The sequence below is a fragment of the Nylanderia fulva genome, unplaced genomic scaffold (assembly GCF_048542155.1).
Source record: "Nylanderia fulva isolate GAGA-0341 unplaced genomic scaffold, ASM4854215v1 Scaffold2, whole genome shotgun sequence".
NCBI lineage: Eukaryota > Metazoa > Arthropoda > Insecta > Hymenoptera > Formicidae > Nylanderia > Nylanderia fulva.
The window spans coordinates 2,140,365-2,152,345 of record NW_028190263.1 but is presented as its reverse complement, the minus strand read 5'-3'; the positions used below and the strand labels follow the sequence as shown (position 1 = coordinate 2,152,345).

Here is an 11,981-nt window from a genome sequence, read left to right as displayed (position 1 = left end):
ATATTATATATATGTATGTATGTATGAATATATATATATATATATATATATATATATATATATATATTATGTATATAAAATTAATGTTATAATCCCCACATAAAAAACAGTCACACATAAAAAAAAGACAAAATACAATAATCACAAATCAATGATTTACAATTGACAAATACATTTTCCACTAATATGATTATATACTAACTTATATATAAATCCGTGATACTATCTTTCTGATACGAATGAATAAATTAACATTATGCATTTGCGGACCATGATGTGAGTGAACTGATATACTATTTATATATTTTATTAAAGTTGTTTATTTATTATTCGTACAAATAAACTACATTTTAATAATAATTCGTGTAAAATATATTTTATATACAAATATACAATGTACAAAAGGCACAATATATCTACATTCTTTAGATCATGTACAATAAAATGCAAGACGGTAAGATAAAATTTTAAATTGTAGAAAGTATATATAATAGATACTACAAAGATTTTTTTAATCTGTTTCTTATATATACAAGATGTCCGATATTAAATAATTTATGGAATAGACTTTTTTTAACAAAATAGTGTTGAGGCATCAATTTCATTTTTTTTTCAGTTAAAAATAATGAATTAAAAATTCAAAGTTTGTAGAATAAAAATTAATAATAAAGCTTTACTTTTTTATTCATCTTAAATTTTTACTTAAAACTTGTAATATTGGATATTTAATAATAAAAATTGAAATATTGTGAAGGAAACTATAAAGTTCTTTGCGCAATTTTTTACAAGAAAAGAATTAATTTTAATTTTATCAAAAAATCCATAAATTATCTTTGGATGTTATTTTCCTATATATTAAGTAATAAAAAGCATTATACTTTATGTATTGTGTTACTGACAGTATATTTCCGAGCAACATTCTAAGTAGATTATATTTTATTGCTATAAATCTGTATAATAATGTTTATGTCAAAAAATATTGCAGAATTTTTCGTAAATACACTTATCTATTTTCTTTTAAGTATCTAATTGAGGAAACAAAAAATACATTAGATAAAAAAATCATGGCAGTTTACTGTTGTCGCGTATTCTACTATATTCTAATATTCTTTCCAAATTTCTCTCGTTGCACGAAAAGTTTAAATATTCACACTTTTCTGCTCCAGAATTTATGAATGCAGATATAAATAAAAAATATGATGCCACTTCCGATAATGTTTGATTTAAATGCGTCTTTATAATCTTTACAAGTCTTGAAATATCATTCTTGATGAATTAAATACATTCTTAATAAATTAAATTGGACGTATGAAAATTATCGTAAAATTTGAAAATTTCTAAACTTTTAAAACAATTATTATCACATAATTACTCTCTACACTCTCGCACAGTCTATAGTACAAAATTTCAAGTATACAATTTGCATATGTGCATCATTACATGTGTACTCGTGTTATTAGTGTTCCATTTATAGAAAGTTTAATAGAAAATACATACAATACATCCGTCACGCTGTATGTTAAGAATATTAGCTATAATAAAACATTGCAGTGCACTATATATATAAAAGATATAGGCCAATAATGTATTAAATACAATGTCAACAGAATGCCGAGCATTTTAATAATTGCAAAACAAGAACTATTTATAGACTTTTTTAAACAATTCAAGTAGAAAATCTTTCTATCAAATTAGATTTTATTATATGTAAAATATAATTATTAAAATTATATATTTTCCATTTTGTTACCGCGATGAATGTGTCAATAGTATACATGTTTTTATATCTTTTATAAATCTGAATATAAAAATCATAGGCCTTCGTTGTAGCATGTGTATGTGTATGTGTGTGTGTGAGCATTAATATATCAATCCTGTATATGTAGATAATATATAAAAACAAGATATATTTGAGATAATTATGTAATAAAAATAATATAAAATTTGCAAATATAAAAGTATCAATAAGTTAAATTTGATTAACTTTTTATAGGAATGTAAAAATATCATGTACAAAATATATATACCGATTATATCAACCATTTTTGTGTTTATGTAATATATATATATGTAAGAACTTAAATATATATAATTTTCAATAGTCTTAACCCACACACACATATATATACATGTGTGTGTATATATTATAACTTATATAAATGTACATAATCAATATTGTTCTAGTTAATAATGGAAGTGTATATTATAAAGTTACTTGTTAGTAAACATCATTTTACCAAACACCACAACACTTTCGCAATTTGAAAACAACAAAGATTTTATGTAATGAATGATTTAATTATAGAATTAAAGAATAGCTTTAATAGCTTAACCGTAATGATGCAATTCTGATAATATATATATATATATCTAACATAATATGTACATTGATATATTGCAAATTATCAAGCAAATTAATGAAAATCTCAATTATAGGAAATTTCCTGGACTTTACTACATTGTATATATATACACAGAATTCTTTAATTTAACCAACATCATTACATAAAATCTTTGGATATATTTCATGTACGTATACATATAATATAAAATATTACAACTTTTTTGCCAGACAACAAAATTGGCAGTAATTTTAGATTACACAAAATATATACATTCCTCAGAATTTTTGGTATAATACAATGGTTTAGTCCAAATTGTGCCAGATTTTTCCACTGGCATCTACTTGCACAAATTATAAAATAATCGAATTTATAAATAAGCATGCATATATAATGTATGTAAATATAATATTATATTTATGACATGCTAAATTAGACAATTCATACAAATTGCTGTTTCAATCTGGCCTTTTTGTAAATTATATAAGACATAAGAAATTAAAAATGTCAATTTGCACAATGTGACAAAAGTATAATACTGATCATTTATATAAATTTTTTCACAAATGTGTAATAAAGGATCAATTATCAAAGTTATAACAGACAAATAGTATAATTATGATAAATAGAAAAATTGTATTACATGATACAGTTATACTAAAATTTTTAATAACTGCTGTTCTAAAATGTATAATTAATTTTGTACCTCACAATTTGACTCAAGAAAAACAACTGCCATATTTTAAGCTCACTAGACATCTATAATTTTGTAACATAATTTATTTATATTGAAAAATACACACACACACACACACACACACACACACATACATGCATGCATACACACATAGAACTCTATTCCAAATTCTGTTGCAAATTACAGGTTGTCTAAAGTGAGCTTTATATATATATATATTAAAATATATATATAGGATTTATACAAAACTTGCAATTAACGTTATATATTATATAAAAAAAGAAACAATTGTGATTAATATAATTATCATAATTTAGTTTCAATCGTCATATTTTGGCTTTTGATAATAATCGAAGTCTAAAAAGATCAATTTATAGAATGCAAAACAGATTCAAATATAGCATTATATTGAATAATATCGCATTATTTCTTCAAAAAAGAAGAAATTAATGAATAATTTTTTCCACAGCAATTTGAACACAAACTGGTTAGCTTCATTTGGTTTATATGGCTTGGACCTAGTATTTGGTTTTTTTGTTAATACATCCTGTGCGTTAATAAACATAATTAATCTTAAATAAGAAATAAGTTATATTCATGTGTTTATGTAAAAATTCTGGTTGAATAACAACCAGCAATAATCTTAACAATATAATGAAAAAAGCATTGTGTATGTGTGTATTTAAATCACATATATCTATACAAACATAAGAGTCTAAATTGAATTATTTGCAACTGATCTCTTTATACAAATATGTCAATTCATTATCATAGAAATTATTGACAACGTATAGAATATAAATCGTTATGTACAATAGAGTTTGTATAATAATCTCCTTACAACCATTCAATATTCATCAAAAGCACAATGAAAATATATCTTAATATATGTATATATATATAGTGTATATAGAGTCAAAATTTTTAATATATCTTTACATCAGGCAGTTTTCTTCTTTTTTACTATAAACGTATATATATATATGGAGGTAAACATTTAATTCGTATTCATACATAATATATTGTCTTATCAAAACGTATTTTGACCTAGTCTGTGTGTGTGTATTGCAATATATTCTTCGAAAACTACAGATTGGATTAATAATACATATTAAATATTTAATTTTTGCCGCGTACCTTTGTTTTACTAGCTGCTTTATGTGTTTATGCTTAACTCCTTTGCTTCTATGTCATTATTGAAGCATTAGTGATTCTAAGTTCCGATGTAGAATAGTGTCCTTCACAGCATTGAAGACCACTTTAATATTCTCCGTGTCTACTGCAGTAGTGAAGTGATGAAACAATGGCTTTCTTGGATCCCTCTTGACTGAGACGAACATATCAAGGATAAAATTTTGCACGTCCTTCATGGAATGTGGATCGCCCGTATATTGTGGAAAGTAGAAACGGACATCTGTATCTTGTGACCTCACTTTTTTATCGAGCAAATCCGTTTTGTTTAGAAATAAAATAATAGAAACACCACTGAATATCATATTATTCACAATTGTATCAAATATATTTCTAGATTCTTCCAATCTGTTAGTTCTCCTAGATTAAGTTGAAATACAAACATTATCATTGTATTCTATTTTAAAATATACGTATATAGAGAATATATAAACATAGATAAAACATACCTATCTTCCAATAAGACCTGGTCAAATTCCGATGATGATACAAGAAAAAGAATAGAAGTCACATAATCAAAGCAATGATACCATTTTTGCCTTTGAGACCTTTGCCCGCCAACATCGACAAAGAGAAAAGGGATATTGTTAATTGGTATTACAAATTAGGAAATCCCTTTTGTTGCCTTTCTACAATGTAAAATGTCCTGATGTGTAGGTGTATATTCCTGAAAAATATTTTTCTTATATATTCTAAGTAATAACTGCCTAAATTAAAAATAACATTATAACAAGCAATAATATATTTTTTACTAGTAAATTAAAAATATACACAACGTTGTATAAATTATATTTTTATTATTGTAAAAAAGTCATTACCACTCTTGCAATCCTGTCGAGATTATCCAAGAAGTACTGAACAGAATCACTCTGAAAATATCAAATTGCACATGTAGATACAATATACAAAATTTAAAAAATAATTAGAAAAATAAATAATTATATAGATATGCATATATTTTATGTGCAAAAGTTATAGATATAAATAAATCTTACTAATTGAAATTCTCTTCGCCTATCAAATGCTCTTCTTATCGATGCATCTTTCCATAAACTTTGTAATGATGGTACATAATGCAGAAATAATCTAGTATCCAGTACCATAGTATTTTCAAATTTGAGTAATTGAAAACCGATATCATAATTCTTAGGATTTTCCCAAGGAATATTTAGCTTATCCCGAGCATCTACCAAAACCTTCATTCCTTTAATTATATTCTGGTAGATCACATGTTGATATTCTTTAACTAATTCAGGCTGAAAAAAATATAATATCAAATGTGTCTTATTAAAGAGGCACATCTTTGTGACAAAAAGACATTAAATATTAAGAGAAATCTACATAATACAAGAACTTATTGTCCTAATTACAGATCTCTATGCATATATATGTATACAGAGTAAACATCAATCTTTTTATTGAGATAATTTAAAATTTTAAAGCTTTATTGTAAATAAATTATAGCTTTATTATAAGTAAATTAGTGTTGTTTGGTAATAAATTTATTTGTGATTATATATAAAACAACAATATCTAATATATAGGTTGTATTGACTCTTACAAATTTATTTATACAATAATAAAATGTAATAAAATAACTAAATTTGTGGTATGCGACAGAGTTTCTCTATAATTAAATGACAGCACTTCTTTTCACAACTCATGAAATTTATTGTTATCTTCACATACTCTGCTGTAAAACAAAACATATGTGTATATATCGCACACATTTTTTTTATATTATTTATTCTTAAATGCTTATCCTACATTTTCTCCTGTCAATTATGATTAACAAAAGATTATTTTTTAATATCCTAATATTAATTAAATGCAGGCCAAGTAACCAAGTGTTCTGCAATTGAGCACAATTGAGCACATTCCCAGGTGGGTTCCCAGATAGAATAAAACAGAATGATATCTAGAGCGGCCCAGAGAACTGTGTGATCCTGAGATGAACTCTCTACAGTGATCCTGAGATCAGCAAATATGGGCAGGATGAATCGGACCGAGAACACGTGGGAAACAAATGTTTTTTGAGAATCTTACCTCGAATTTGATCCCGTGTATGATCCGCATCTGTTTGAGGAATGTCGACTTGCCGCTCTCGCCCGCCCCGAGCAGCAGCAGCTTGATTTGCCGGCGAAACGTTTGCCGATCTTTCTCCAGCATCCGGTCGATCTCCTGACTCTTGTAACGTTGCTCGATCTCCTCCGGGCTGAATTTAAAACGCAGGCAACACGACCACGTTAAGGAGCTCGCCATCGTGCTCTATCCCGCACTCTTCTTTCACTCTCTCGCCGTCCTGTCTTATGTCCACCTCTCTCTCTCTCTCTCTCTCCTTCACTTCTCTCTTTACACCTTCCTTCTTTCCTTCCCTGCTTCTCGTCCTCCTTCCGGCGTTACTCCTTGTTACGCGATCGTCGGTCCGTTTTACGGCCAGCGAATACTTTGACCCGCAAACAATTGCAAGCACCTGGCATATAACAGTAGTGCCGAATTATTAAAGAGTCGGTAACGTAGGGACTTTAAAAGAGGGACTACTGATAGTCGCGATGGGGGCGCATCAGGAGCAAAATGTAAACGATAATCAAGAATCGTATTCGAAATTTCGGAGTCAAATAGATGAAATAAAACTGTGGATAAAGTTAAATCGTTCGGAATAAAAACTTGTTGTTTTGTCAAACACAAAAGAAAATTCTGCCATTGTCCTTAAATCTTTATATCCTTCATTCAAATAGTTTCCCAAGTACAAGATTACTTATATATAAACAATTCTTCGCAGATCCCGACGATGTCCTCGAGATTCTGGGTCAACAGAAAGGAAGATATGACAGTTCTAATAAAACTAAGGCGTTATGACATTCAGGGACGAATGTGCAATATCAGATATGGCCGAACTGTGGGCGTCGAGGAAGACCAGAACAGAGAAAACCTAGAATCGCGAGGTGGTTCCCGATAACAGAATGTCCCGCAGGCATCGAGAAGGTGGTCCTGGAACGCTCGAGAAGGACCTCCGATATTTTTGCTCCCCTCGGGAAAGAGAAACTCGCGCAATCTCGTATCGCGAATAAGTGACAAAGTGACAGCGGATGGGAAAGTGACAGGCGGAGCGCTCGTACGTACACCCTGTCTTCGAGGACGGCGACTTTGACAGAAGCCGCCTACCTGTCAGTCGTCTGTCATCCACTCTGCGCGAGAATCGCCACTTCAGAACCGCATATTTCTCAAGCCAGGTGTAACCGGCCGGAATGCGCGACACCACTACCGCCACCATGAAGGAGCGGACGAAGTGTCGCTCGTTGAGTCGCGGGCGGCTTTTTCCGATCGATTTCAAATGAACGAACCGCGTTCGTTCGCGTATGTATGTATACACACGTATATCGCGCCTAAATTATACGATACAGGCGGGAAAAAACCAGGAACTCGAAAAGAATCGCGCTGTGACCGTTGCCATTCTTTCGCGCGAGGAATCGTCTCCTGTCAAAATTCGCGAATTGGCGTGATTAAATAATCACCGAGTAATTACCGGGCTGGGCTCCTCTTCTCGCGAGCACGTTTTGTGTGTCACGACCGCCCGTGATCTTGCCAGGCTGCACCGCCTTAATTTTCTCTCTTTCTCTTTCTCTTTCTCTCTCTCTCCTCCTCCTCTTCCCTTTCCTCTCGCTTCTTAGAAGCGGCAAGTCGACCTATTTGATCCGCGGCACACCTTTTCGCCCGTGCGATGTCTGATGCGACCGAAACTACTACATGATAACGGCGCCGAAACAAACACGTAAATCACACCACACTACGACCCGAGGAGCGAAAAATGCCGCTCTCTAATTTTCCGATATCCTCTTCGCGACTACTCCCTTTCTATCGCCATTGAACACTGCGACTGAATTGGACTGAATCGGTGTTGATAGACGGGTGCCTTCTCCGCGCATGCGCGTCGAACGTGATGTCAATCGAGTATTTAGATATTTTAGTCCCCTTACTTAGTAAAATTATTTTTTGATTTTTGAAAAAAGAAATGGAAAAATGATTAGATTAAAATATAATTGTAAGATTAATTAAATGTTTTTAATACGATTTAAAAAAATAATTCAATAAAATCCTGGCGAAGAAAATTTAGTTCCTTTTATCCTGATTGGTCAATTAAAAAACTATACTTGGAGTAAGTACAATTTTTGAACATAACTTTACGATCAATAGAGTCCCTTCTTGGTTCTTGTGTAAACCGTGGACGTGATGCAATTTCGTTGTAGTTTGTGTCAATTGTGCATTGTGCGACGTGATGTTATTGTAGTTTTTCGCACAGTCTTCTGCTTTTTTTTTTAGAAATGTCATTCTTCGACTTATTTCGAAATTTTCTCGGCGTGAAACATCGCAACGAGCCTGGCACAAGCGGGTAAGATTTTTACGTATTTTGCGATACGTATTAATATGTGCACATTTGCATATATTTGGATCGTCGACTTTTCTAAATGTGTGCGTGTCAAAAAGTTGACGTTCATATTTTCATATTTCATAATATTGATTGTATAAATCCTGGAATAGAATTTTACTCGATTGGTTTATCCAAATTTAATTATTTTTATTTTTTAAGTTTAATTAGTTAATAATAATGTAGGTTTTTAACAGAAAGCCTACATTATTATTTGTAAAAAACATTTTACAAAATGTAATATATAACATATTTCTTTTCTCCATCTTTCTCTATTTCACATTATCCAGATGTGCTATATTATATTTAATAATATCAGAATAGAAAACCAAGATTGTACAATTTTGAGCTACAATTAATCAACACTATTATATTTTAGGCTTGGTGATGATGATTCGCACAGAGACAGTTTTCGAAATCCAATTTGGCAGAGTGACGAAGATGATGACGACATAGATGATTTTAGGTAAAGAATACTTTTATCTAATCAATATCTATATATCAATATTTATTGACTTTATATTAACATAAATTTTTTGTTTTCTAGGCATCCTAGAAGCGGCATACACTTTAGCATCTTTAGTGATCCACTTGAAATGACACGTTACTTTGAATCTCAGATGGACAATATGTTAAAAGGTTTCTTTTTTGGATTCAATAATGGATTTTTCGGTAAGTTTATTTTGTAAAAAAATACAGATGTATAAATGAAATAGGCAGTTTTAGTAATTATTAAAAAATTATCATTAAGTGATTATTAATTATATTATTAAATAAAATTATAATATTATATTAAGTGATTGAAATTATAAAAATCTTGTTAATTCATTATTCTCCATGAATGATTTTTACAGGAGATGAAACCATTAAAACATTACCATCTGGTGAACCTGATAAACATGATAATTTACGTGACAAAATGCTGAAACTTTATCCCCATTCACCTATCACAGATGTATCACCTGAACAGAAAATAGATACAGATTTGGATGGAAAGTAAGCACCAAATATATTTATTTTTTCTTTACTTATAATTTATGTCTGAGATATTTATGTAATGTAACTCATTATATAGAATTACTACAGAAGAATTTTCAAGAATGTGGAATAAAGGAGATGTAAAAACAGTAGAGCCTTTTGTACTACATAGTTTTTCAACTGTAAGATCTGTTAGAAAAGAGATCATACGTAGATCTAATGGAACTATAGATCAAAAACAAGTATTTAAAGACAGTGAAGGTAATGAGGAGACAATAGTTTCAAGAGAAATAGGTGACAAAAAATATGTTATCACTACAAAAAAGGATAAAAATGGTGTTGAAACAAAATCGGAAGATTTCTTTAATATGGATGAAAGTAAGTATTTAATAGATGAAAGTATTTTATATTAAATTTATATATATATATATATATAAGCTGAATAAAATGATTTAACATGTACAGTTATATATTGCATCTATATTTGATGACCAAACATTGTATATATTTTGTATGCAATAATACATTACATCTTCTATATGTAAGGTGTCCAAATGATAATAAAATATCTCAGAATGTATTAAAAAAAAACCTAAATGAAATCGCAGGATTTGAAGGGGAAAAAAGATGATCAAATAAATTTAATCAGTTCATGCTTTGAAAGATCATATCAAAATCTTGAAAATTTTAAATAACCTTCTTTTACTTTTTGCTGCAGATTATGTATTTTTCTTTTAACTTTTGTCTGAAATATTTTTTTCAAAAATGTGGTTCTGAAATATTTTATTGTATATTATTTAACATAAGACACCTTATATATAACATCAATTGCATGTATGAATATGTATATAAAACATCTGGATGATATTTAAATTCTATTAATTGCCATAATCTAATTAATACAAAGAAATTTTACAAATTACAGGCGAGTTGAAAGACTTTACGCAAAAATGGACACCTTCCATAAAAGATAACACAGACAGTGACTATACAAATTTAAATCGCTTTCCATGGGAAAAATTTTTCGATCCCAAATTATAGCAGACAGTGAAGTAAATAGAAAGTAGTTTCCTTTTCCTAATAGCTGAAACATGCCTCCTTTGTATATATATATAATCTATATTAAATATCCAATAAATTAGTTAAACCAAAGGTAGTATATTTAATTTTCATTTCTAACTAAATTTCTTTATTTCGTGGATTAATATTCTGTACATATATATTATATACATATACATGTTTAATAAAATTTATAATTTATGCAAAGAAATATTTTTTTAAGTTTATACAATCAAATTCTCTCTTACTTAGAAAACCAAAGTCGGAAATGATAAGTGACATTATCATTAAGAATTTGTTTTTACATTGTATAAGAACCTCAATTGTTAAATATTAATATTTATTTATTATCTATTAAGTATATATAATTGGATAATTATAATACCCCATATACCACGCGCAGCGCAAGTGCATCTGCACACATTTAAAGCTATACGGTTTTAAACATTTTTGAAAACAAATTTTTTTAATATTAAAATATTGATTACGATTGGTTCTCTTTATGTAAAGAGACGAAAATACATAAATATAATTTAACTTATATAATTTTGTAATTTTATATTCAAGGCTTTCAAAATAGTTTTTCTAATTCTAAATTTGTAAAATGGTGCATTGCTTTTTTCCATATATATTAAAAACAAACAGAATATGAGAAATTAATCAAATACGTGCACAATAAAGAACTGAAGTCCATCTATAGATGTGTATAAATTAATATTAAGAAAATAACAAAACAATATAATGCTATCAAAATATGATAGCAACGTATTAAGCACGTTGCAAGAAATTTTTAATCCAATTTACGTTTTTTGCTTTCATAAAAAAATACCTAAGCATAAATAATATGACAAGTGGCACACACCACTTTTCTATTTCCATTCAATAGTCCGATAATGTATAAAAAAATAAATCTTACATCGATCTTGATAAATCCAGATATTTCATGCATATTTAAATAGTACCCAATGCATTATGTATATCTGTTTACGCAATCGCAAACGAATAATTATGTGTACACTGCATAGATATGTTGTGTGTATACAAATAATTAGTAAACAAATACACAAGTTTAGGATCACAATTCAAGAAGAGTCTTAATATTTTCGTTGTTGTAAATATATTAAAAAATATTTGATATATTTTGTTTTACGGTAACTTCACACATGTGTTTTGCACACATTTCAGAGGCAACATGCAATACGTCAATCAATAGATCTCAAATGATAACTGATAACACTAACACGGAGTATATACGACAAACACTAAATAATAAAAGTAATTGGCTTTT

At 29.0% G+C, this 11,981-nt stretch overlaps 2 protein-coding genes across 2 annotated transcripts; one reads left to right on the top strand and one right to left on the bottom strand.

The window, feature by feature from the left end:
* Window positions 1-1,200: 1,200 nt before the first annotated feature.
* Window positions 1,201-8,128, bottom strand: cta (Guanine nucleotide-binding protein subunit alpha cta). Its single transcript, XM_029321436.2, is given in 6 exon segments — window positions 1,201-4,590; window positions 4,680-4,897; window positions 5,049-5,099; window positions 5,226-5,486; window positions 6,277-6,703; window positions 7,746-8,128. Coding segments are annotated over 5 exon segments (1,104 nt in total). The 5' UTR covers window positions 6,493-6,703; window positions 7,746-8,128; the 3' UTR covers window positions 1,201-4,232.
* A 321-nt stretch (window positions 8,129-8,449) lies between these two features.
* Window positions 8,450-10,786, top strand: LOC114945302 (uncharacterized). Its single transcript, XM_029321442.2, has 6 exons — window positions 8,450-8,620; window positions 9,036-9,122; window positions 9,204-9,328; window positions 9,511-9,652; window positions 9,732-10,012; window positions 10,560-10,786. The coding sequence occupies exons 1-6, from the start codon at window positions 8,553-8,555 to the stop codon at window positions 10,673-10,675; spliced, it is 819 nt and encodes a 272-aa protein (XP_029177275.1). The 5' UTR covers window positions 8,450-8,552; the 3' UTR covers window positions 10,676-10,786.
* Window positions 10,787-11,981: the final 1,195 nt, after the last annotated feature.

What these genes read in the sequence shown, in the direction of transcription:
- LOC114945302 (XM_029321442.2), top strand. Translation starts at nt 8,553, where the DNA reads ATGTCATTCTTCGACTTATTTCGAAATTTTCTCGGCGTGAAACATCGC. An exon ending in GATACAGATTTGGATGGAAA is followed by an intron (nt 9,653 to 9,731) that starts GTAAGCACCAAA and finishes CTCATTATATAG; the next exon opens with AATTACTACAGAAGAATTTT. An exon ending in TTTCTTTAATATGGATGAAA is followed by an intron (nt 10,013 to 10,559) that starts GTAAGTATTTAA and finishes TACAAATTACAG; the next exon opens with GCGAGTTGAAAGACTTTACG.